Source organism: Pelodiscus sinensis, chromosome 2 (assembly GCF_052426305.1).
Source record: "Pelodiscus sinensis isolate ZL-2025 chromosome 2, ASM5242630v1, whole genome shotgun sequence".
Classification (NCBI taxonomy): domain Eukaryota; kingdom Metazoa; phylum Chordata; order Testudines; family Trionychidae; genus Pelodiscus; species Pelodiscus sinensis.
The window spans coordinates 175,794,324-175,821,735 of NC_143053.1; the positions used below are offsets into that span (position 1 = coordinate 175,794,324).

Sequence of the window (27,412 nt, forward strand, 5' to 3'; positions counted from 1 at the left end):
GTTAATTTAAAAGAAATTGCTGAAAATAACTTTGCAGGTTTTTTTAAATCAGTCCATTTAGAACACTAATGGAGGGAAAATGTCTTCAAATGCCTTGAAATTCCTATTATTTTCATGGGAGGTCAAAGGAAAAGAAGAGAGATCTCTAATTATAATATGGTCTGGTTGGCCTTTTGGCAACATGGACAACCTGGGAGGCAAACAAGGCTGGAGAAAAAGCAAATGTAGTACTGATTTTGCAATAAAAGAAAAAATAATTGTCCTGGCAAAAGTTGAACTTTAACTTGAACTGCTATACCTAGTAAAACAATAGAACCGATATCAAGAGAAACAATCACAAGATGTTTAAAAGGGAAACGGAACCAAGAGTAATAAGCAGCATCAGTCTTCTCAGGCAAACTTGCTTTTTTGGACAGAACTGTAAAATTAGTGTATATAAAGAATGCAGTAAGTTTAATTCAGAATGGTTTAGAACAGAGTTGTAACTAACTAATTTGGTGCCTGAGGCAAGACCATCCTCAGCATGGGCGGAGGTGCTGACATGGAGTGAGATACGAGCGAAGACAATGTAGTAGCTGTCTTTTCTGCGCCTCCTCAGCTATGCGTCCGAGGCAAGTGCCTCACTTGCCTTGACCTTGTTACCGGCCTGGTTTAGAAAGGAATACTGTCGTGTATTAAAAACTGACCACAAGATCTAGATCCAAAGCCTGTTAAAAAGGAATCTTTCCATTGCTTTAACGGGCCTTAGGTTTCACCAATATATGGCAGTGAATTTAACTGGAGATTTAGGGCCTAAAAGTCAGTACTGCACAACAGTTTAAATGGGGATTGTGGTGTTATATAGCTTTAGCAGACATCTTTATTAGTGACTGAGGAAGGGAATAACAATTGACACAGTAACAGGCTAAGTTGCAAACACCAGTTAGGACAGAGAAAGTGGAGCTGGAGAGTAAAAGAAATACGAGCAGAAAATCTCAGAAAGAGATTCATCTAGAGTACACGTAAGTCAGCACACCCCAGAAAGGGAAAAAAAACCTGACATGCTCACTCAGTGGCAGGGAGAAGCCTGGGAAACGTTAATGCTGAAAGAGACCTGCAGTGGCAGTGAGCAGCCAATTTGAATTTGCAGAAGCACCAATACAGTTTTGGGCTGCCTTCTTCAAGTCATGTCACAGAGATGGAGGATAGTCTCCTATAATGCTATTGTGACCACATACAGAATATTGCATTTTTTTCTGGACACATACAAAGTGTGACAGACTGGAGAGAATTTAGAAATGAATAATATACATTATGGAGTGGAGGTAAGCTGGAGGTATAGGAGAGTAATAAAAAGAAGTGAGCATGTATAGCTTCGTCAAGCAGGACTTGTGGAGAAATAAGTTCTCCACATCTGAATGGAGAAGCACCAATGAAGCAGAGTAATAATTTAATAATACTTAGAATTGTATGGTATTTTCAATGCACCATACATTAACTAAATAATTTACATAATATCCCTATCTGTGCCTAACTCCCTCATTTTACAGTTGAGGAAGGTGAAACAGAAACATGAAGTGACTTGCCTAAGACGACCAAAAGTCAGGGGACAACCACCCCTGGAACTTGGGATCTATTGAAGCCTAGTGCCTATACTGGTTTCTTCCAATCCACATGGCTTTCCTTGTCAGTGAGGCAGATCAGGGAATAGCTAGGAGTAGTGAAGAAAGAGGAAAAATTTAGGCTTAACATCAGGAAAAACTTGCAGTTAGCTTTATTAAGTTGTGAAATACTCTCCCAGATCAAATTATAGAAAGGCCTGAGAGAGTAACAGCGGGAAGAGGGAAAAGAACAGATGAGAGAGGATACTTGGCTTTTCCTATTCCTAACCACTTTTTTCTGTAGCAGTCAGATCCCCTCAAGATCTTGTGTTCCTTCCTATGTGTTGCTATTGCTTAATGGTCTGGTTTACCAGCTTTGCCTGAGAGAGCCCAAGACCATTCCATCTGGCTTCTGGCAATGCCTCTCTCATTTGCTTTCTGCACTCTCATTCCTGTTTTATTGAGTTTGGTCACTTCATCCACTTCTCTGTCCGTTCATGATAAGTAGAAAAACTGGTGGAAGGTTTTAGATTTTCATGGGCTTCAGAGTCTTTTCCAAAACAAATGGTTAACTTCCCTTTGTTCATGAAATCTGTGGCATCTAAAAATAGTGCACCCTTATTAATTATTGAGCAGACCTCTTACTAGTATTAGTTATGTGAATTATTTGAGCTAATTTGAAATGTTTCAATGTAATCACTAGTGAAGAATTGACTCTATGTAATGAATTGATGTATTTTGAGAGCACAACATGAAAAAGTTGCACATGCTTAACACTCTTCTGAAACTTCTTTTCTTGCTTTCTTAGGTGAAAAATATATAGCACCCTATTTTATTTCCATCTTTAAGAACATTTTGAATGAAAAATTTGATGCATTAGTTTGGCAGGTGGTAATAGAAAAATTGGCCAAGAAAGGAATGTGGCAAGTAAGTTTTTCGCTATGCCGAGAATATTAATTAATAAATCTGTTTTTTTTAAATTCAATAATAAGCCTTTATTTTCTTAAATTGTTTTTAAATCTGAAATTGTTCACCCATATTGAATATTAGCATTAGAAAAAATAGAAACTAAGGAAAAAATAGTTTGTAAAATTCTCTTTCCCTTTTGAAAGGAACAGTCAACTTTAAAATCCCATTTGTGTTTCTTTTTGTTTGTTCTGCTCCCAACTGAGAAGGAGAAAGACACTCCCCACATTTCCCCCCCCCACACACACACACCAGAACATAGGGGGGCCAGCCTAGTAGATTTTGCGTGCTCCAGCCCCATGAAGTGGGCAGCAGGGGAGGGGCTGAAGCACCAGCACTGGCTCCCCAATGCTGAGGGAGCCCTGAGCCTCTGGGGCCGGATCCAGGCAAGCCAGGGGCCACATTTTGGCCCTAGGCCTGAAGCTCCCCACTCATAACTAGACAAATCATCTAATGCAGCTTGTGAGCCACAATCTATGTAAGTGGATCACATGATAAACACTGTGATTTAATTATTAACCAGTTGGGATGCTTTTACTAAATTGTTAACCAGTTATAGTTGATAAAATAATACTTGGTCAGTCATTTTGCTGTGAGAATAATATGTATAAACTATTTCCCCCATTATAGTGCTTTACTATGGATATACCATAATAAATAAATAAATGAAGTTTTTCTACTGTGGTGCTCTTGTATAATGTTGGTTACTAATCTGCTTAGTTTATAGCGGCCTTAGTTTATAGTGGTCCTTCTTCAGAGCACCAGCTGAATCCCAAACACACACATGCTGCCTGTCACTGATGATGCAGGAGTATAAACATAATGGCAAATGCTGTAGCCCCATAGTGACTTGTGCCTGATGAGAAGCTCAGGTCGGGAAAAAGTGTTTGCCAAAGTAAAAGATTTATGTGTGAGAAGAAAAAGGAAGTTTTAGTGTTCTGAGAATCTGATCGGTTATCACAAATAATGGGCAGTACATGTCCAACCTCCCTAGTCCGGCACCCTCGGGACCTGATTGGTTCTGGACAAGGGAGTTTTCTAAACCAGGCAAGGTCTGGGAAGGGGGTGCCAGCCTCCCCACTGGGGTCCAAGGTATAGCAGCCCTGCCAGAGCTCCTGGCCCTGCGAGTTGCAGCAGCCCTGTCACCCTGCTGTAGTTCCTGACATCTCTGCCAGCTCCGAACGCAACTGTCCCAAGAGCTCCAGTCCATCCTTGGATTCCCTGCCCCCACTGGCTGCGGGTTGTGTTGTCCCCTGTGCTCTGCTGGGCCCACTGGCTGGCTCTGGTCCAAGCCACTGGCAACCTCTTCTGCTGGGACTCCATAGTCCCACAACCTTCATAGTCCTTCCAGACCATGGATGTTGCCAGACCAGAGTTCCAGACCACGGAGCTTCAGCCTGTAGAACAAATTTATATCCCATAGAGAGCACTACTCAGATTTTTCCTTTAATGTTTGTTGATGCATTTAAACTTTAATATCTAAATCCTTGCAGGCTCATAAATATTTCTTTTTCCTAGTCCTTGATGTTGCTGGCAGCTGAGAGACACAATTTGCCGAGACATCTGAGAGTCACTCATGTATCCTTGAAGGATCTGTTTGAGGTACAGCGCTGTCATGAGTATTCTGTTTCACAATATAACTGCCTCTCTCTCCTTTTATTAATTTTTTTTTCAACTAAACAACTTAATATTCTGTGAATTAGCGTGAGCACAGATTAAACATCAGTTTGGAAATAAGTGTAATTAATACCGGTCAAAACATTTTGTCTGAAATTTATCCCCTTTTTGTTCAGAAATGTTCACATTTACAGTGAGCTCTATAATACATAATATAACATAAGTAGGAGGCTTGTTAGTAGCGGCTCTGGAAACCTTCATTATAAAATCAAATTGATAGATCAGTTGTGAGAGTGTGGCAGCCAGGTTAAATTGACACTATTTCATGACTGACTAATGTTATTTATAATTACAGTAAAACTCCAAATGTCCAGGATCCAGTTGTCTGGCACTCCCAATAGTCCAGCAGCAACTGAAACCCGGAAGTGCTCCGGTCAGCCGCTCTTACGGCCGGGCCGCTGTGAGCCGCATGCGCGCTTCCAGCCCGCGCTGTTCCGCTCACGGTCCCCAGTGCACACAGCGTCCAGCCTGCACTTGCTGGCAGCTGGCCGCTGAGCACGGGCAGCTGCCTTGGGACCCGGACATACAGTTAGGAGAGAAGGGGGACTGGGTTAGAGCAAGGAGGGGGAGGTGTTTGGCTTTGAGAGGCGACGGGAGGGAAGGGGGATTGGGTTGGGAGTATGCCCCCTTATAGTACCTCCCAGTACTCCGGCATATCCGATAATCCGGCACCACCTAGGTCTCAAAGGTGCCGGATTATCGGAAGTCTACTGTAGCATTGGATACAAGTTTGGAAGGCTTAGAGTTTTACCAATAAATGTTGATTTCACTGTACACACACAAACCAGTGGAAAAAATATTGCTATAGATAATCAAACTTTACAGATACAGAGGGGGAAAAAAAGTTTGAGAACTTCTTGGAGCTTTATTTAGAGATGTTTTATTTGCATATTTCAGCATGTAATGTTGACAGTTTTTGTTTTAATACTTCAGCTTTTTGAATAGCGAAATCTACAGTAATCGTCTAACCTTGCTCACAGCTGTGAACATTTAAATCAATAAAAATGAATAATATGCCTAAAATAAACATTGATATTATGTGGGAAAATTATAAACAAATGAAAATCTAATTCTGCCTTGTTTAGACAGTACTTTTTTATATACACACTGGGCCAATTCCTGGCCCCCTTTACTAAATCCAAGTAAAGAACCTTACTTAAATATATGCAGGCTATCAGAATGGAATTACTCCCTTCCTTTTCCCCATCTAGTGGTAAGATGCTGAATGCCTGTATAGCTATTGCCATCGCTAATAAGGTGCAGCTTTAGTTGTTGACTCTGTGTGTAGGGGATTTGGCAAGCTAGATTGGCTATTCGTAGATCCACTGGCCATGATCCTTCAGCCAGAGATGACTGCTCTGTGCCAGAAAGCGGGTTTGGAGACCTCACCCTCATGTAATATCTTCATAGACTTGTTCTTCCCTTCCTTGTGAAATCCTACATATTTTGCTGCATTTAGTACCTTTCAAAACTTTTAACTCAACAGGATTTCTGCCTATATAAAACTGCAGTCCTGATCCTGCTTTTGTTGACTTTAGTGACAGCTTTCATATTGTCTTCAACTGGCCCTGTCTATAAGTACTCGGTTTCAATGAAGCCACGCTCATAATTTAACATCCCCTTTTTTATGACAGATGCTAATCAATGAGTTAGACTTGCAAAGGCAAAGTAGGGGCTACAGAAGCTGTTTTGAACTATGAAACTAGCCATCCATAGGTTTTTTGTTTGTTTTTAACCTAAATCCAATCACTTATGTCTCGTACAGCTGTTGTGTGCAAATTGTGAAATATGCTGTTAAGAGAGGATTAAAACCTTCTGTATATGATGAAATGTGATGGGGATTGCCATGAAGGATGTAAAAAGTCATTTTTAAAGTGTAACTGTGTAAGTGCCAAAAATCTTAGCTGTTACCCATGCTGCGGGCTCTGCAGTATAAAGCCTAAATAAGCTTTATACTGCAGAACCCACAGCGAAACCTCCCTGGGAGTGCAGCCAACATCCCTTCACTGGAGCCTCTATGCCAGTGGTCTCCAACCTTTTTACACGCAAGATCACTTTTAAAATGTCAGAACAAGCCAAGATCTACCCCATTCTTCCTCCAAGACTCCACCCCTTCCTTGAAGCCCCGCCCTCTCTGTTCTCCTCCTCTCCATCACTTGCTATCCCCAGCCCTTATATACTGTCAAGGTACGGCTACACTGCTGCTTTTTTTTTCTTGATTTTTCTGTAAGAAGAGGTTTTTCCAACATTTGGCCTGTCTACACTGGACCAAATGTAGGAAAAGCCTCTTCTTTTGGAAGCCCCCTTTTTCCTCGTGAAACGAGGAATACAGGAGTTGCCAAGAGAGCATGTTCGCTCTTCTGCTAAAAAGGCGGAAAAACAAATGCATCTCTGGACATGGAAGACTTTTTCTGGGATACCTCTGGTATCCACAGGCTTGTGGATGTGGGGGTGCAGGAGTTTGTGTTGGGTTGTGTGAGGGGCTTAGGAAAGGGAGGTTGGGATTATTATGGGCTCAGGACACAGATTAATGGTGTGTGGATGGTGCAGAAGTGTTGTGGCAGAAGACTAGGGATATGGGAGGCTCAAGATGAGATTCCAATATATAATAGGCTCAGATTTGGGGTCTGGGGCAGTACAGGAATGTTATAATGCTGTTGCCAGATGGCGGTTGGCGGCCAGACTTCATTTAAAAAAAATTGTCAAACATGCAGAGTTTCAGCATTATCTTTATTTATGAGAGGGGCGGGGAACCTGTTTTGAGTCAGGAGTCACTGACCCACAGAAGAGTTAGTTGGGGCCACACAAGTGAGATGCAAAAAAAAAAAAAAAGCCTCCAAAAACCCCCAAGCCTCACTAATGTGGCCCCAACTGTGCTGGTGGGGGCAGGGGACATGATACTGGGGAAGGGTGCTAGTGGGTGCTGGGGAAGGGGGCAGAAAGTCCCTGGCATGCCACAGACCTGGCCTTTTCAGGTACCGTGCTGGCTGTTTGGGGGAGGAGGAACAGCCAGAACACTTCCTGAAATCCCGGAAGTTGCACGCAGCTGCGGGAGTTCCATCCACCCCACAGGAAGCCAGTGCTACCTCCACTGGAGGTAGCGTTGGTGGGGCTTCATGGGAGTAGAGGAAATGGGGGGGCCCCGAATGCCTCGTAACTGACTGGTCAAGCCCTCCTGATTGACCAGTCGATCGCGATCGACGGGTTGGTGACTACGGCTCTATGCACACTGCAGAGCTTGTGGCTGGACCCTGCAGGTTAACCAGAACCAGTAAGTCTCACCCATTAAGGGTGAGGCTTACTGGTTAACAATTTATATCCCTAATTGAAACACATCCTGTAATTCCAGCACAATTAGTATTTTTTTTACTATGTATGTTTGAAACTGGGACTGTTTCGTACTCATATTTGTAGAAAATTGTTCCATGGATAGTATGTAATAGTGTAGTCGATTAACCGATAAGCAAAAGCTTATAGGTTAATGCTATAGACTACACACATTCCCACTCCCACCAGTAAATTTTTTAGCAGGCTGGCCAGCAGCCTGGCTCACTCCTGGCTTGTGATGGGTCTGGGACCTACCCCTGCTGCACCTCTGCATTTAAAGTGTATTAGGAGCTGGGTGGCAGGCAGCCAGCTAGCTCAGTTCTGGCTCACACTGAGTCCAGGATCTCAAAACCCACCCCCCAGACAGGGGCTGCTGCTCCTGCACGCTGCTGCCTCTTTATTAGAGGCAGCAGCACAGGGCGACAGGCAGCCGGTCCGCAAGCTGTTTTTTAAACTGGCTCCCCTCACAGACCAGCTTCCACCTGGCACTCTGAGGCAAAGGCAGCAGTGTGGGGTGGCAGAGGGTTCCTTGGGAGTGGGGCTGGAGCACGCAGGCTGCCAGCCCTGCCCCCGGCAGCTATAGAATAGTTGACTAACTGATACGAGTTAATGGGGTTAGTCAACTATTCAATTAACCAATATTTAACATCCCTAGTGCAGGGAAGGGAAGTCCTGAGAGAGAAGGGAAGACAAAAACAAAATGTAAAGCTATTCAACCACATTGCAAACAATGACTTGTCCTGTGGCACCTTAGAGGGTAAGAAAAGTGTGTGTGTGTGTGTGTGTGTGTGTGTGTGTGTGTGTGTATATTGTGAGTTTTAGTCTGAGTGGATTTATATATATTTTTGTTAGTCTCTAAGGCTATGTCTAGACTGCAAGCCTCTTTCGAAAGGTATGCTACTCATGTACTTGTGTGATGTCTGTATGTGGAGTTATGAATGTGGACTCTGTGCTGGTACTGCGAATGTTCTCTGCTTTAGATCAAGCAATGGGCCTAGACTGCCTGTCATGAGGAAAGAATATCCAGTGAATGACTATGCTAATTAGCACGGCTCCAGGAACAGTGGCTCTCAGGGTGGCCAATACACACCTGAGGAATGTGTCTAGAAACCTGCAAACCAGCCAGGGCATAATGACTGCTGGCATGTGAAACACAGACAAGTCAATTGACCCTGTGACTAGCTCCAGCTTGGGAGACACCAGGAATGGATCTCCATCTTGTCTTCAGTCTTGCTCCTTCAGGATGCAGCCTTGCTAGGGACAGAGAGCTGGGAAGGACTACTGACCCATCCTGACAAGGGATATACACCAGAGGACTTTTAAGCTAGCAGTTTGTAACATCTCTAAGAGCCTGCATCAAGAACTTGGTGATTGATGTCTGTAATGTGTTCTCCTTAACAATCTTACACTCAACCTTTTCTTTCTTTAGTTAATAAACCTTTAGATTTTAGATTCTAAAGGATTGGCCCAGAGTGATCTTGTGGGTAAGAGCTAAAGTATAAATTGACCAGGAATCTTTGGGACTGGGAGGATCTGTTCGGGGTAGGTGAGATTGGGTTCCGTAACCTCTCACCTATGTGTAGGTCCAGGGCTGACTGTGGCACAGGGAGAGCTGGGATGTCTGAGGGGTTATGCTTGTGAGGCTTCCTGCTGGCTGGATTGGCAGCTGGATTGGCAGCTGAAGTGCTCTGTGTGACTGATTTGTGGCCTATTTGGGAAAGGTCTCCAGTCAAGGGCTATAAGTAGCCCTGGTTTTGAGCAATTTGCCCTGAGTGGATGCCCTCAGCGGTGCCCAGGCCCGGTCCGTAACATAATATACACACAAAGTATACTGTATATGTATTGTATATAAAAATTAAAAACACCTTCTGGATTGAGAGCTCTTTGAGGGCAGAGAGGGAGTGAAACTGATCCCTGACTCTGATCTGTGGCTCTCAGCGCTACTATAATATAAATAATGTATGTAATTACATTTAATATTGAATGAGACAAGTGGTCAATATTCATTCATTCACTTTGTCTTTGTAACACTGGATTATTAAAGTCAAAATCTTTTCCAGGAACAAAAAGGCACCTGGTCTAAAAAGATGATTTTCTTTCATATATGTACAATAATATATCTCTTGGTTTCTTTGTTATCAGAAATATGTCCTGTTTGGCCATTATGAGAGAATGGAAAGGGTACCAGAATTGGTGGAGTGGCTGATCACCATTGGAGTAAATGTTGAGAGCATTGGCGCATACCCACTTCATGCAATAATCAACCTTTGTATCAAAGCAAGTGAGTGACATCCCATGTCAATATAAAACAAAAGCAACCCTAGTCAAACCACAGAATTTAAAGATACAACTCCTATTTAACAATCCAAAGTAAGCTCAAATCCAAAATACACAATCTTTCATAGCTCTAGTAATTCCTTAGCTTTATGTTTTTTAAAGGGTGTAATGAGTGGGGTTCCGCAGGGATCCGTTTTGGAACCATTCTGTTCAATATTTTCATCTTAATGCATAGTGAGTGCTGGGGCGGCCCGTCCATATAGGTGAACTAGGCAGTCGCCTAGGGTGCCAAGTTAAATGGAGCGCCAAATGGTGGCACAATATCATTGAGGGGTTTGGAGGTAGAGGCCAGTTGCTGGCAGCTAGTCTTTGGCTGCCCCTGGTGAGTGTACTTACAAAGTTTGCACATGATACCAAGCTGGGAGCGGTTGCAAGTATGTTGAAGGTTAGGATTATAATTCAAATGATCTGGACAAATTGGAGAAATGGTCTGAGGTAAACAGGGTGAAATTCATTAAGGACAAATGCAGAGTCCTCCACTTAGGAAGGAACAATCAGTTTCACATATACAAAATGTGAAATGATTATTTAGGAAGGAGAACTGTGGAAAGGCACACTGGGAGGGGAAGATGTGGAGCAGTTCATCTACTTGGGGAGTATCATGGGCAGAGACGGACGAACAGACAAGGGTATCAGTGCTAGGATAGGGAAAGCAACAGCTGCATTCAAGACACTTCGTCCCATATGGAGTTCACAAATAATATCTGCAAAGATGAAACTGCAAATCTTCAACACAAATGTGAAGAGTGTGCTCTTGTATGGATGCTAAAAAGTCATGGCACGCTAAAAAGTCTTCAAATCACAAGCTACAGACATTCATAAACAGATGCCTGAGATACATCCTTCAGATCAAATGGCAAGACTTAGTCACAAATGAGGAGCTTTGGAACAGAGCAGGACAAGAACCACTTGATATTCAAATCAAGAGAAGAAAGTGGGGATGGCTAGACCACATTTTCGGAAAACCATCATCCAATATAGTCCATGAAACTCTTACATGGAACCCATAGGGAAAACGCAAAAGAGGAGGACCTCGGGCAACGTGGAGAAGATCTACTGAGATTGAAGGACAACAACTGGGGTACTCCTGGAGTCAGTTAGATGTTTTGTCTCATGACAAAGTGAAGTGGAGGAGATTTGTAGATGACCTATGCTCTGCTCAGAGTACAAGGGCTTAAGAAGAAGGTAACTGGAAAGGGATCTAGATGTCCGAATGGACCACAAACTACATATGAGACAAACTTCTAACCTGTCCTAACAGGACAAGTGTGCTGTTTAATAACGTGCTTTTAATTTATAATCATTTCAGAAGGGAACCGTCTTTTCACACGGCTACTAGATGAGATGCCTGACTTAAAGGGGAGTATCAACCAGCAAGACCAGGATGGTTGCACAGTCCTGCATGTTGTGGCCTCTCATTCCAGTGGATATCCTATGAAACGTATGTCTTTAAATATTGAATTTTTCATGAGTATAGATTTTTGTGTGTTATGGCAAAGGGGAGGGGAGGGGACTTCAAACATTAATATTTGTTTCATGCCAAAAGGAGAGTGACAAAAAGTTTACAGGCTCTGTGTACCTTTATAACTGTAGCAAATATATCAGAACTTTAAAAAGTATAGGTTTTGGTGGCCAATTTTTGTCATTTTGCATAGTTATTTTATGTTTGGTTTTTTCATTTTGGTTGATTAAGATTTAGCCACAAATCACTGTAATTTATTTATTTCGGTCCACTGATGTATTGGTACTTTCAGAAATTAAAAAAAAGAGTCAGTTCTCCCCTACAAGCAAGGAACAAAACTGCAGGCAAGTTTTGAGGCCTGTCTCAAAATTTCCCTTGATGTCAGTAGCTTTGTATCTTGGCTTAGACATGTAAACTTTGAGAGCTGCTTTCTTTTAGTCTTCTTGTGGGGGTCAAAAAGCCATGCCTCTCTGTGGATGCTTTTATCTTATAACTATAAAAACTTGGCTTGTTTTTTATTTGCATTTCTTAATTAATCCACTAGGTGGCAACAGGAAGTAAGCAGCAGTCCTTAAGTTACCATAGCTTTTGATTCATTAAACACAGTTGCATTCTGGTGCCTTCCTTGTTAGTCTTATTCATACTGTCTATTTTAGTTTGCTGTGGAAGACTCACATTTCTTCTCTTAGCTGACCCATTAATTGCCCAATAAGTACAGTTCTTGCAAAACAGATAGCAGAAGAAATTTCAGAGCCATATTTCTGAGACAAAACTCCGTTAAAATAACACAAATGGCAAGGCATAAATGTACAAAAGTAAGTGAACAGTGTTGAATGGGCAGAAGTGTTTCTCTTCTCAACCTTTTCTCCAAATTTTACCTGGTACGCTAGTAAGTGGGATACATACTAGGGATGTTAATGGCTTACCAGTTACAGTTAACCAGTGGAGGCTAGAGCAGACCTCATCTGCAGCAGGCCCAACCTGGCCTGGGTGCTTCATAGGCAGAAGACTCCAGCCCAGCCAGAGTAGCCCCCATCTGCAGACACTCCAGTCTAGATTCCCCGCTTGCTCCCATTTAATCAATTATGTAGTTAAACTTAATGCTTAACCGGTTAACTAATTAAATGGAATTTTGCATTCCTAATGCATACAGTGATTGAAGTTGTCAGCCTTGCAGTTGTGTCTGAGGAACATGGAAATAATCTTGTGCATCTTACCTAGCAATCTTTTATGCTCCTTTCTCTTGCCTGGCTGATGCTTTCACTCTGTAATGCTTCTCCTTACAGTTCCTTTGATCTGATTTATAGCACATTCAGCTGTTTGAGGCAAAGTTAGTACATTTTTCTCAGGGTATCACAATGCCCATCATAATGTAATATGATACAGTGAGACAGGAGTACACAGATATAGTAAAGATACTATGTCAAGCTTCAGATCAGAATTTATATTTCAGGGTTTGGCCTATAGTGTTCATTTTGCAGTGTTTTAGAGGCAATTATGTTTGTCTACTAGTTTCAATTGAAGAGAATAGTAGTTCTCTCATTCATCAAAATGGAGATAACGTATTCTGCACAGCTTGTTACTAGGTAATCATATTTTTATGCCACTCCTGACATGGACAAAAATTAGTGGATAGCTATGGTTTCACATAAAGTATCTTAGATATTTTTGAACATGCTTTTCTCTTTCACCAACCAAAACAAAAAACCCAACATCAAAAAAACACACCCACCCAAGTTCCTCAAAATATAGATTGGCAAAATGCCTTGTTTTCTGTAATGACTAACTTCAAGTATAACTACTTCTGTAAAATTGAGCTGTTTTGTTTTATCGATTTTTTTTTTTTTTTTTTTTTTTTAATTTTTTTAAAGCCGTGGCAGTAATTTTCCTTTCATTTTGAATAAGAGGATTGTGCTACCTTCCTACTGTGTTCTTTTTGTGTTTCAGGACAGACAGAAAATGTGCAGATGCTCCTAAATGCTGGTGTGGATCCCACAGTTCCAGATGCACAAGCAAGGAGTGCCACAGATATCTTGAAAAAAAGCAAAAACTTCAAAGCAGTAGATATAATCAACAATCACATAGCAAGACATGCTTCTTCCTCTAAGGACTCAGCAGGTATTGATTGCTTTCCTTGTGTTAAATGACATTTTTCATTTACAGAAATGTTACACGTTTCATAGCTTGTAAGGTTAAGGCTTATATAGAGTTACTTCCACCAGAAAAGATGTCAGTGTGCTGCTATGGTTGCTCCCCTGCTTCCTCTTGTCATCTGCATCAAGTTTAACATCTTGTCTTTGTCTCCAAAGGCCTGTAAAACCACCCTGCTGATATTTCTAACTTCCCAAAGTCTCAGCTCTATCAGTGATGCTTTTTTGATGCTGTGTTATCTGCATCCCCCACAGACACCTCTGTGGCTTTTTCAAACTGCCCTTACCCAGTATGCCCTCTTATCCTTGATCTGCAGAAGTACTGCCGGAGCCTCATTCAGATTCCTTCTTCAGTCTTGCTGCTTTGTGATTAATCCAACCATTATTATTCTTATTTAAAAAAAAAATATCTGCCACCATGATGTCCACATCCAAAAGGAATTATTGCTACAATTGTCCTTTCGGGTTCCTTCTCCTTAACATTAGTCAGTTCCTCTCATTGCCTACTGTGAAAAAATAGATTCCATTCCTGTAAAGGCTTACTTGTGGGCTTCACTTCAAGCATCAGTGGGATTGCTCATCTGCTTAGTTACACATGCACATAAATTGTAAACATTCTTTTGGATTATGTCTTTGTATTTATAATAAGTGCCCAGCATACATTTGAGGGCTATAATAACAACTTTCAATTTCTAATAGACTGGAAATTGCAAAGGAATGAGATGCAATGGCTTTTAATTTTGTGCCAGTTGTTAAATTATGGGTTTTGGGAAGCTGAAGCTAAGACTAGAGACTAAGTACTAATACAGAGATAACTAGAGGGCTGCACCCCCTGCTCGCTAGGCTCACTGACCCCCCCCCCCCCCGGGAGTAGGTGTCTGGTCTGGGGGAGGGGCAGGAGTAGACTGGGGGGCAAGGTGTCTAGCCAGGAGAGAGGGAGTGGGCTGGGGGCAACTGTCTGTACCGTGGGGAGAGTGCAGGAGAAGGCTGGGCATGAAGCGTCTTGGTGGAAGGTTATGACTGGGGGTTAAGGATATAGGATTTCTGCAGGGTTGGGAGTGAGGGGGCTAGATGTGCAGGGGTCTTGGCTGAGAAGGGGGGAGGCTGCGTGGGTCCCGTCCGTCCCTCCCCCGAAGATGGAGGCTGCATGGGTTCAGCACCCCAGCGAGGGGGGAGGGTATGTGGCTCCCAGCTTGTGGCACCAGAGAGGGAGGCAGGAGATAGAGCAGCTAAGGGCAGAGGAAGTGGTGTGATGGTATCGCTCTGTTGTCCCACAGAAAACGGTTTTTATGTATAGGGAGAGAGATAATGCCCTGGGTTTTACTTTTCCATGAACCAGAGATAGAGGAGAAGCATGTGAAAGTGGTCCCTAACTTTTTTTTTCTTGCTGCAGTACTGTTTTTACCTTTTCCATGCTGTAAGTTGATCAGCTTAGTTCCTCCAACTTAGGTTGTAGTGAGAGTGGGCATACGTTTCCTGTGGTGTGGTCCTGTCTGATCCACTGTTTGATCCCAGGTTATTGGTTCCACTCTAACATTTCTCTTCCATTTGCTTTGGCTCTTTGACATCTCCATCCCTTTCAAAAGGGCATGGTTCTGAAGTGCAAGGTTTTCTGGGCTTAGTGCAGGAGTAGGGAGCAGAGATTTGGTTGATGCTTGGTGGTTAACTGCCAGAACTCCTTCGGGATCTCATGGAAGATTAGCTTCCTCAGGCTGTCTCCAGCTGTTTCTCTTATGTGGGCTGTTACTTGGACAGTTACATTTCTCAGAGCTGCTAAATAACTCATGCTCAGCCTAGCCTTTTGTTTTTAGGGCATTTGTTAAATAATATAAAACACACAATCATTGTATGTGATCCTGGGTATGGGATTAATTAGCAGGTACTGTATTAAATTACTAGATTTTTATTTTAAAGAAGAATGTTTTGTCCATGTTGGCATTCCATTAATTTCTAATTAATGTTATATATTTTTATTTTTAACCCCCCCCCCCCCCAAAAAAAAAAAACCAAACAGGGTTACAGATTTGTGATTCTTTTTCAGGAAAGAGCAAAAGCAAAGACTCATTTGATGAAACTAGCTCTCTTCTGGATGCTTTTAAGCAGTTCTTGATGTTTTGCAATGCTGAAAACTTCGCACACCATGACAGTTTGAAGCATGAGAGGGTTCAGGGGTTTCTGAAGCTTTTGCCTGATGTAAAAGGTAAAGTGAATTCCCATTTTTTCTCCTTCACACTTCTTCATAGATGTGAAAATGCATTTGATATTAACATACAAAGGGTTTTCCACAAGTATCTGTAACAAAAATAGCTGCAGGAAAAAATACTTCCTATTCTTGTTGGAGGGTTTTCATTTTTTTTAATTGATGAACATAGAAACACATACAATTTCAGTATAGTTAAAATATATTTAAATTTATACAGTAATAATGCCATGGCAATGCTGTTTTAATTTTTTTAATTCTCATGTTAATCTTTTTTGTTAATTTTGACATGAAGAAAGGACCATTGCATGACCCTGTGTATACGGTTTTCAAATATATTCTATAAAAGGTGTTGTATTATGTTCGCACTATGCTACATCATAACTGTGTTAAAGTATCTGACAACAAATATTAGTATATTTTCCACTACTTCTGTCGTCAGTTTAAATTGCCTTAGTCAAAGCTGCATTTGACAATTTTTTTCAATTTTTTGACTTTATTCAGTTAAAAAAAACCGGTTCATTTTCTGCCTACTAAACACTGCTGTTAATGACCCATTAGTACCTGTTCCATGGCTTGATGGAAGATTTAATTTGATTCTGCTAATTCCAACATACAAACTTTGGAGAGGGGTAATTCTTTGTATTGAGAACTGTAGAAAGACTTTTGCCTATATTCTGTTTTTTATGGTAGTTTCTGGCAAGAAAAAATTACATAGGTAGGACAGAATAAGAACATAAGAATGACCATAATGGGTCAGACCAAAGATCTCTCCAACCCAGCATCCTGTCTTCCAACAGTGGCCAATACCGGATGCCTCCGAGGGAGTGAACAGAACAGGCAAGCCTCATGTGACCCCTGTCCTGTCATCCATTTCCAGTCTCTGATAAACAGAGGCTAGGGACACCATTTCTACCCATCTTGGCTAATAGGTCTATCAATAGCTAACTTCCATGAATTTATCTAGTTTTTTTTTTTGAACCCTGTTAAAGTCCTGGTCTTCACAAGATCCTCTGTCAAGGAGTTCCACAGGTTCACTGTACACTGCATGAAGAAAAACTTCCTTTTGTTTATTTTAAATCTGCTTTAACACAGGTTAGCTCAGTGATGGGCAAATACCATGTGCTGGATTCAGTTCCCTAGAGTTAGTCCTTGGTGGGCCGCTGCTATATTTACCTGTGCCTCTGCAAAGGGATAGTTTTTATGTCCGGCTTGGAGGTGCAGTCCAGCCGAGTCTGGAGATGGAATGTATCAAACTTATTTCTGATGCTGCCAGTAACTTCTTGCCATCTGTCTCAGAATCCTCCTTAAGGAGCAGAGAAAAAAATGGATTTGTAAGTCCTGTAAGTACTATTGTGTTTCCCACTGAAACATGGTACTTGGCTAAGAGCTGTTTTCTAAAAGATAAAAAACATTTTAATTTTTGCCCTTTCTCCAGCATTTCCCAAACACTGGAACTCCGTACCAAGCAGGTGGTATGCTGGGATACCATGTGGGTGTCGGATCATTGTTTTTTCAATATAAAGATTTTTACAAAAACTAGAAACTGATCAAATAATTTTCTGTCTTGAGCTTAGAAAGCTGCATGTGTACTGTGGACTATGGTTGTGTGCTGGATATGTGAGAGGGGGAGCACTGCTTGGAAAGTAGTCAGTCTGATCAGAAAGGGAATTGGGTGACATGAACAGTACATAGTCTCTGCTAATCTCCAACTGTAACCCCAAACCTGTTTTGAAATGCATTGTGATAAACATGAATGTCTGTAAGGGAGCTGGCATCTTGAACAGTTGTAATCAGGAATAGGTGAGTAATCCTTGGTCTACTCTCTGTTGAACCTTTCATGCTTCACTCTAGACCGTGCCACTGCGTCTCTACTCTAGACATCTTCTCCCATACAAACAGACAGGATACTCACCCTTTCGTTTTTATAGACACAGAATAGAATCTTTCCATTGTGCCTAGTCTCCTGCTGAGTAGGTTCTTTCTAAAGCCTTTTATAAATTCCATAAAGAATGCAAGGATTTCAAGATTTATGAACACATTCAAGTGATTTTTTTTCCTTTGTAAAGAGCATAAAAATGGTGATGACATTTTCTTATTCAGCAGAATTGCACCCTGTGTCAGAGTTGTGTGTGCTGACTCGAGTAACAAAAATAAATGTTACCTTTGTTAGAACTGTAAAGCCAACAGAGCACAAAAAACCCTGGGTTTCGTTCTGTTTTGTTCTGGCTTGCCCACAATAGCAGAACTATGTATTAATTACGTTCCTATTGTATAAACAAAATCTCCCCTGTTACACCAGAGAAATCCAATTAAAGAACTTGAAGACAATGGAGTTGCACAGTTGAAACTGAGAGTAGAATTTAGTTTGCAGACTTTTATTTGGATCTTTCTGAGCTGGAAGTGAGAAATACATATTTATTTGTATAAACCCACCAATTTTGATCTGGAGGTAATTGATAGATGGTAAATAGAGAATCCCATGCTGCTATGTTGTTTACTGTCATACCTCAAGATAGAGCTATTAAGATCCAAATCCAAGACCTGGGTCCTAGGCTGAGCGGATGTATGGATGATAGAAGTACTTTCCCTGGCGCCAATGGGAATGAAGAGGTCAGGAACATGTTTGCTGCAGTGGCCTTACTTTCTGACTCACTTGAACCCTTTTCTTGCTCACTGCTACACAGGGAGTTTGAGTGGTGTGAGGCTGCTGCTACAAGTGCATACCCCTTGTCGGTCATACCCTCTGTTCAGCAGAACCACACTAGTTCCACTGCTGGAGGCTGGTGTTTGCCCTACGTAAATTGATCTCAGAGATAAAGGCAGTCCCTCTGACCATAGCTGTGATGAGCCTGCCCTAAGAAAAGTTGGTGGTCTTTAGCACAGTCACACTTTCTAGTGGGAGAAGCATAGAAGCCAGCAAGAGAACTGATATCCTGAGGACAGGAGGGAGTGAAGGGTCCAGAAGAGTGCAGCAGTTTCAGGAAATTAAGGAGCGAGAGCAGAAGAATAGAGCTCTTTTATTCCCAGGAATGTAGTCCTTTTGATACGGTTGCCAGACAGAGAACCCCAGAGATGGAGGTGTAGCAAAGGCAGCAGCACTGCAGATTTCTCTTTGCCTCATCCTTTTCAGGAGACCATCATCTTAAGAGCTGAATGCCTTTGAATCCTTAGCCTCTGTTGGTTGTGAGTTAGTGACAATTGTGGTGGTGTATGTTCTGATGCCTGTAACCCTGTCCTTTAGGAAGTGGGTGGAGACCAACTCACTTCTCTTTTTTTTTTAAAACACACCCAACAAATGGTCTGGTAACACCTTGTAGACTAACAAAACATTTAGATGGTATCGTGAGCTTTTATGGGCACAGCCCACTTCCCACGAAAGCTCATGATACCATCTACATGTTTTGTTAGTCTATAAGGTGCTACCAAAGCATTATTTGTTGTTGTTTTTCCTGTAACAGACTAACTTGGCTACCCCCCAGTCACTTCTCTTTGGGAACCAAACAGCTGGTGATGGTACATATTTTTAAGCACAAGAGCATTCTTTCTGTAAAGCAATAATCGGTCATCTCTTCTGATCTGGAAACAGAAGAGTCTGTGTCTGTCTTTGGCTTTTTGCTTGTGTTTCTTTTTGTTGATTCTTCTATTGGTCAATGTTCCAGTCTTTGTTGATGAGTTATTTAAATCCAGTCTAATTCTGTCTGTCTTTACCTACTTTCTGATCTCAATATGAGGAGTCCCCCTCTATATTCATTACCATTGTATGTAGATTGAGACTGCTTAATAGTTCTTTGCTCTGCACCCTTTATCCTCCTCCAAAGGCTCCTACATTAATTAATCTTTTAACAGTCAAGATTCCACTGTAGTGTATTTGGTGCTTGATGAAGACTCTTTTTCCATTTCAGAACTACTCATGGTGTCCTGAAAGTTGTGGGTTTTTTTCTTCAGACGTCAGGACCTTGCACTAATGTGGCAAATGGACACAGTGACTCTCTGATTTTTTCATTCTTTGTCTGTACCATGACCTGTGAGTCCTCTCCAGATATCTCAAAGCCTTTTCCCAAAGAATGAAAGTCTCTGTGGCTTAAAGCTCGCTTCCATTCAGGGAATAAGAATTCAGTTACTGCTTTTCTGTTTTCCAGGAATGGGCCTTGTCTGACTGATAGCTTTGGGTTATCCAGTGATTTCTTGTTGTTATCTTGAGGTACTAAAGCAGCAACTCATTTACTGCTATTTTGTGAAGTCCTTTATGGAGTCTTAAATCATCTGCTTTGAAAAAAATGTGGTCAAAAGGCAGCTTTATCATTTAGTTGATGGCCTTCTAAAGGTGGCCTTTTTCAGGCCCTCAAACCAGATGTTCATAGTCCTTTCTGGTCTAAAAAATATAGGAATCTAAGACGCTCCATTATTTAAATTAAGGTTACTAGGAATTTTTTTACGCCTCTTACGCTGATCTGAGAACAGAACCTTTTTGCTTGCGTGTCATGGCATTGATTTTTTTTTTTAATCTCCCCATCCTACCCGTGCTAGATATAGAGTAATAATGCAAGACTGCCAGTTACATACTGTATTTTAATAGGGATTTGTAATTTTCTCAGCCAGTGATTCTGGAATCAGTTTGCATTTGTCATTATTTTATTGCTATCCTACTTCTATTTAATTATCTTTTGCTTTGCTTCCTTGCAGAAATTCCTGAAGAAATGGTTTGTGACATCGATGACACCTGTGCTAGCGTCTTCATCAAGTTTTTGTTGGAGAAGCAAATGTGGCATGAAGTTTTGCTATTGCTAACACGGAAAGCCAATGGGGAAATGCCATCATGTGGGGGACTGATCAGACACTGCAGTCTTTCAGACCTCAACATTGGAAATGTTATCAAACAGGTTGACAAACTGGATAAGCGCCGGCTGCATCTCGTAAGATGCTTGCTAGAAAAAGGAGGTGAAAACTCAGAGATATTTAAAATGTCCTAGAAGATTTGAAACTTCTGTTTGCTCACTGTAATATCAAATATGTGTTTTAGAAATATCACAACCTGACTCCTCAGACCCAGTGTAAATGCAATAACTGTTTTATTAAAGGCTTGATTCTGTTTCTTATATTGATTGTGGAGTAAGCTACTGCTCAGCTTGAGTAAGCGTGGCAGACTCTGATCTGATATGGATATAGGTTTGTGTTTGGAGGGAAATGATCAAGCATTATTTTTTGCCCTAAGCTTTGCTTGTTTTTTATTTATTTTTATTTTTTTCTCATTCATTCCCCTTCCTCAGTTTCTTCCTGGTTAAAAGAGCAGAATTGACATAATTGCCTTGGTATGTTATGTTTACTTTATCACTTACCCATTTTGAAGTTTCCTCTTTAAATCTCAATAGGAAATTCTAGCTTTTCTCACTTTGGGTGAGTAGAACTGTAAATAGGCATTGTTAATTTCACCAAGGATCCCCATTTTATTTTCCTTAAGGTTATTCATGGCAAAATGTATTGTTTTTGTACATACAAACCTTCCTGTATAGTATTTGAGGTGCTTTACAGGAAGGATGACAACTTCCATTCTCTAGCTACTTAAACTGAACACTCTGAAGCTTTCAAAAAAGAGACCGATACAAAGAAAAAAGATGAAATAGCCATTGTGGGGTCACCATATACGAGAGCTTTTGGAGAAGAGAACTTGTGACAGTTACTAGTTGTGACACTCTGGGCTCTGTTCTCTTTTAGTCCTTTGTTCCTGATAAGTCTGGAAATCAAGATTACTTTGACTTTTATATTTTTCCTATACTGATATACAGTTGGGATAAATGTAATATTTTTGAAAGGGGAGGAAAATAGTGTTGGTGTATACAGGCAGCCATATTGCTTTGTGTATGTCTGAAGCTAAAAGAAAAAACAAGTTTGTTTTTAGCGTGACTTAGTTTTGGGGGCATTCGTAAGAGGTTGGCATAATATTTCAATTTCTTTAATATTCTGTTTATGTATGATCATCTGGTTACCCAGTGCCTATATTTTTTTAGCATCTACTCTCATAGTTGAAGCTTATGTCTTAAAATTTTATGTCCTTTTTGAGTATACAGATCTAGTGTACAGATCTAGTGTATCAAATTTAATCTTAAATAGTCCAATCTATTTCACTAGCTTCACCTGATGGGACTGGAGCCATCCCTGAAAACCCCCTGCAGATATGCTTTAAAAATAATGATTTTGAATTGGCTTATTTGCTGCTGAGCAGTGGTGCAGATCCTCGGAGTGTTTCTATTGTCGAAGGCGATACTCCTTTGCATGCTGCAGTCTCCATCTGCTTAGATAAAAGAAGTAAGTCTTTGTTTGGGTGCTCAGGTCTAACTGTTAATTTATTGAGGTTATTTTTGGAAGGAAGACTTATTATTTCTACTTCTGCACCTGTACAGTCAAATGGAGAGAGGTAAATAATGGTGTGCCCCATGGATCTGTACTGAGAGTAGGGCTGTTGAACATAATCATAAATGATCTGAAAAAAGGGGTAAACTGTGGCGTGACAAAATTGCAGACAAGCAAAATTACTTAAGATAGTTAAGTCCAAAGCAGACTGTGAAGAGTTGCAAAGGGATTTCATAAAACTGGGCAGAAAAATAGCCGATGAAAATCTGTGTTGATAAATGCTAAGTAATTCACATAGAAAACATCCTACCTGTATATTCCAAGTGATGGCTTCTAAATTAAAAGCTACCACTCAAGAAAGAGCTTTTGGAGTCATTGTGGATAGTTCTCTGAAAACATCTGATCAGTGTGTAGCAGCAGTAAAAAAAAAAATAGCAGTGTGTTAAGAAAAAGGGTCGATAACAAAACTGAAAACCTTATCATGCCACTATGTAAGTACATGCACTCACAGCTTAAATATTGTTTGTGGTTCTGGTCATTCCATCTCTGTAAAGATATCTTAGAACTAGAAAAGGTACAGAGAATGGCAACAAAAATGATTAAGGGTAATGGAACAGCTTCCAAATGAGGAGAAATTAAAAAGACTGGGACTTTTTCAGCTTGGAATAGAGATAAAAAAGAGGGAATATGAGAGAGGTTTATAAAATTGTGATTGGTGTGAAGAAAGTGAGTGTTTACTCTTTCATGTAATACAAAAACCAGGGGTCATCCACTGAAATTAATAGGCAACAGGTTTAAAATGAACAAAAGGAAATACTACCCCCCCCCCCCCCCACACACACACACTTTGTCTCTGTCGAACTCATTGCCAGACAATGTTGTGACGGTGAATACTATCTCTGGGTTTAAAAACAAACTAGAAACAGCTACAATATGTTCATGGATGACCAACACCATACTCTGGTCACCCCTAAACCTTTGACTGTCAGAAGCTGGGACTGGATAACCAGGAGTAGATCAATCAATCAATTACCCTGTTCTGTTTATTTCCTCTAACGCATCTGGCATTGGTCATTGTTGGATGACAAGACGCTTAGCTAGATAGACCATTGGTCTGACGCAGCGTAACCCCCCTTATGTTCAGATCAACTGGTTCAAAATTCAAGTTTTGTATAAAAATGGTTTTGCAGATCAAAATAATTAAAGCAATGTCTTTATTGAAGATTTTATTACTACCTGTGTACATTTTTAAGATAGCAAGAATTATTAAAAATTTCTGTCAAGGTGTATCCAGGGTTTACAATTTAGAAACATAATCTTGTATACTCAAATTGCCACATGACTAAGAATAAAAAAAAAAGCTATAGAATATCTAATCTTTTGGAGAACATATAGATGGGACTCAGGAAACTTCAGCTTTGGGAAGATGATTTAATGTTGGACCCAGTTTATAATGACCAAATGCTACCAAGATCAGACAGGGTTGGGTCACACATTGAAATGAGCATAGTAATCTCAGTTGATTACCAAGCTGGCAAATGTCCAAGGTCGCAAAAATCAAAAGAGCTGTCACTTTTGTTTGCAGTTGCATGGAGACAAGCTGTTAATTGAGCAGACAAACTAAAAAAGTCTCTGACCCAAGAAGTTAAAAGAGAAGAGCAGCACAGTAGTGTAGGGAATGTGGCAAATTATCTGTTCCCTTTATTGCTGTTGTGCCTGTTTTTTTTCTGAATAAATAGAAAACCTCAGGTTTTAGGGTCTCAATGAGATTTTTTAGAAATACTAAATTCACTTTATTTTAAAGGACACTTACTTTCTGTTAATAGCAGCACTATGGATTTTCTGGTTCTGTTGGAGAAAGTATATTGTTAGTGATTTGTTCTTGTATTTCTTTCAGATGACATTGGTTTGAGCTTCCTGAACTATTTACTGGATCTCTATGGTTCAAACCCATCCATTTTCCCACACCTTAATCCAAACAGCCAAGATAAGAATGGAAATACAGTGATGCATATTATATTTCAGAAAGCACCGTCAAAGCAAGTTAAGAAAATAATGGATTTGTTAGCAAAGTTTGACATTAACTTCAACTTGAAAAATAAACTAGGAAAAGATGTGAGGCACAGAATAAAAAAAAGTGATCCTCGGCTAGTCACCTGGAATACAGCTGTGTCAGAGAAGAGGAAGCACCGGCAAGATACAGTAGGACAGCTAGTTAGGCTGCCTAAATCCATGCCAGTCTGTAATGCATCACAGCCAAAAAGCACAGCGCATTCATCATCTGCACCTGTCTGGAGAGCACCACCTGGCAACTCAGTACCTGCTAATACTGAAAATACAGCTCAGGTTCCTGATCGCTGGGAAGAAGCAGAAGATGCCCAATTGACAAAGCAACAGCCTGGAGAAATAATTATGTCCTTAACTCCGCGAGAGAGCCTAGTAAAAGCAATCACAGATTTAATCCAGCGTCTTCAATTGGGTGAGAACCTGAGAGAGGAAAATTCCCAGGTTCCAAACCCACCTTTGGCACTAACCAGCATTGAAGGTAAAAAGAATGAGCCCCAGCAAATCTGTGGATATGAGAGTTTGGCTCTCAGTAAAACAGATGGCGCTGACCCTGAGAAAGTGGAGGATACTGAGGAGGAGCATGATAAGTCTGACGTGTTCACGCCTAATACTGTAGATGAAGAAACAATGGAAATTAATGGGGAGATCCAAGACATTGAGGCATATATTCAGGACTTTGATAACATGACCTGGGAAATAGAATGCACTTCTGATATGCTGAAGAAGCTAGGCAGCAAAGCAGTACCTCATTATATGAAAAAGAAAATTATACTGGCAGTTCAGCAGCTAGGAAATGGAGAATGGACTCAGGGCCTCCAAAAGCGGCTAAAACATTTGAAAGCTGATATTCAGCTATATGAAGCTAAACTGGACAAAGGAGCAAGGATGTTATGGGAGCTTGCAATAGACTTTTCTCCCCGTTGCAGTGAGGCTGCAGAAAAGATTATAGAGACAGAACAGTCTGTACATCCTCTAGAAAAATCTGGAAGGGTTTACACTGAAATCATTAGAATATGGGACATTGTTTTTGATCATTGCAAACTTGACCGTGCTATCAGCACCATATGTACAGCATACAACCGTGGCTTGTCCTGCATCTTGAGGAAAAAACTCAAGGGTATAAGTAAAATCAAGCCGTCTTCTAATTTAAAATTGCAAAAGCGCATTCCTCGTTGTTATGTTGAAGACATAGAGGCAGAAAAAACAAAAGAACACATCATACCTGAATACTTCCCTCCAGCCAGTGCAGTGGAAACAGAATATAATATAATGAAATTTCACAGCTTCAGTACCAACATGGCATTTAACATCATAAGTGATATGAATTCTACTGTTGAATACCCCTTCAGAGTTGGTGAGTTAGAGTATGCAGTGATTGACCTCAACCCCAAACCCATGGAGCCAATAATCTTAATTGGACGGAGTGGAACAGGAAAGACTACTTGTTGCTTATATAGATTGTGGAAGAAATTCCATTCTTACTGGGAGAAAGCACAGTTGGCAGGAGCCCCTTTGCTGGTTAGACATATGTGGCAGAGGAGAAAGTTTGAAATTGCATCTGAAAAAGAAAGCAGAGAGGATGAAGAGGAGGAGGAAGATGAAAAGCAAGGAAATAATGATTCCAATGAGTCAATTGAGTTGGAAAGCTTAGATGATGAACAAGAACAAGATGATGGTGAACAGAATTCAAGTGCAGCTAACACTGAATTGAATTTATTAGGTGACTGTGAAGAGGAGGAAGAGCATAGCACAGAAGAATCAGACAGATTGGAACACTTGCATCAGATATTTGTTACTAAAAATCATGTTCTGTGCCAAGAGGTCCAGAGGAATTTTATTGAGCTCAGTAAATCTTCCAAGTCAACAAGTCATTTCCAGCCACTTGAGTCAAATGTTTACAAGCTACAAGATATTAAAGATGAAAACTATCCATTGTATGTCACCTCAAAACAGTTGTTACTATTACTCGATGCATCTATGCCTGATCCATTTTTTGTTAGGAATGAAGATGGCAGTCTTAAAAGAACCATCATTGGCTGGTCAACTCAAGAGGATTTGCTAATACCAAATTGGCAAGAGGAGGATGAAGACTGTAATACTGAAGGAGAATATGGTGAGGATGAAAAGCCTGGAGAAGCTCATTCAAGAGAAAATGATCCTCGAGTTTTTGTGACTTATGATGTGTTTGCTAATGAAATGTGGCCAAAAATGACAAAAGGCAAAAACATCTATAACCCAGCATTGGTTTGGAAAGAAATAAAATCCTTTTTGAAAGGGTCTTTTGAAGCACTAAGTTGCCCCCAGGGTAAGCTTACAGAAGAAGAGTACAAAAAACTAGGACGGAAGAGATCACCAAACTTCAAGGAAGACCGAAGTGAAATCTATCGTCTCTTTTGTCTTTACCAGCAAATAAGATCACAGAGAGGCTACTTTGATGAAGAAGATGTCCTATACAATTTATCTCAAAGACTTTCTAAGCTTGAAGAACTACCATGGTCCATCCATGAGCTTTATGGTGATGAGATTCAAGACTTCACTCAAGCTGAGCTAGCGCTGCTAATGAAATGCATCAATGACCCTAATGCAATGTTCCTTACTGGTGACACTGCACAAAGCATAATGAAGGGAGTTGCTTTTCGTTTTAGTGATCTGAGGTCACTATTCCACTATGCCAACAAGAACTCGGTTGACAAGAAGCAATATGTTGTTAGAAAACCTAAAAGGATATACCAGCTCTATCAGAACTACAGATCTCATTCAGGTAGAGAAATTGCCATATGTTTTGGGGACATAAAGGTGGTACAGGTTGCTCCACTGCCCCAGGGGTCACCTGGGCACTCTGGTCCCTCATCCTACTGGATTGTAGGTGTCGCAGTAGGTGGGGGCTTAGCATGAGATACTTTTAAAGGGAAATGATTTTTCAGATGTCAGATGCTCAGCACTTTCTGAAAATCTGATCTCTCTTAGAGGTATCCTAAAAAATAAAGCATCTTGTTGCTCTTGAAAATCTTTCCCTTCATGTTTTGTTTGTATTTGACATATTTAGGATGATATTTTAAATAAGACTTTTGACTTAAATTGCTGCTTCAAATTCACAATTTTGAGGACAAGTGGTCTACTTCTGCGCTTAATTTCTGCTTTTTACATAAAGTCTTTTCTCAGGCTATGAGACTGTTTTGATTTTTGTGGTGGCCCTGCAAATCAAAGATACTCCGCATAAGCTGCTGTCTCCTCCTAATCTATCTTATTTAGATTCTGTGCAATCTGAACAACATTCATTTTATTATAGTAATGT

General features: G+C 40.7%; 1 protein-coding gene across 3 annotated transcripts in view; it reads left to right on the plus strand.

Moving 5' to 3' along the window:
• The window catches only part of TRANK1 (tetratricopeptide repeat and ankyrin repeat containing 1), a 72,405-nt gene that overhangs the window by 22,324 nt on the left and 22,669 nt on the right, over positions 1-27,412 (plus strand). For 2 of the 3 annotated variants that reach the window (XM_089776562.1, XM_089776563.1), the window contains 9 exons: positions 2,389-2,507; positions 4,065-4,148; positions 9,693-9,831; positions 11,197-11,328; positions 13,297-13,467; positions 15,541-15,699; positions 20,386-20,640; positions 21,829-22,005; positions 23,948-26,878. In XM_089776562.1, the coding sequence (XP_089632688.1) occupies positions 2,389-2,507; positions 4,065-4,148; positions 9,693-9,831; positions 11,197-11,328; positions 13,297-13,467; positions 15,541-15,699; positions 20,386-20,640; positions 21,829-22,005; positions 23,948-26,878 (4,167 nt within the window). The remainder of the gene's footprint in view (positions 1-2,388; positions 2,508-4,064; positions 4,149-9,692; positions 9,832-11,196; positions 11,329-13,296; positions 13,468-15,540; positions 15,700-20,385; positions 20,641-21,828; positions 22,006-23,947; positions 26,879-27,412) is intronic. The other variant, XM_089776564.1, reaches the window with a different exon arrangement.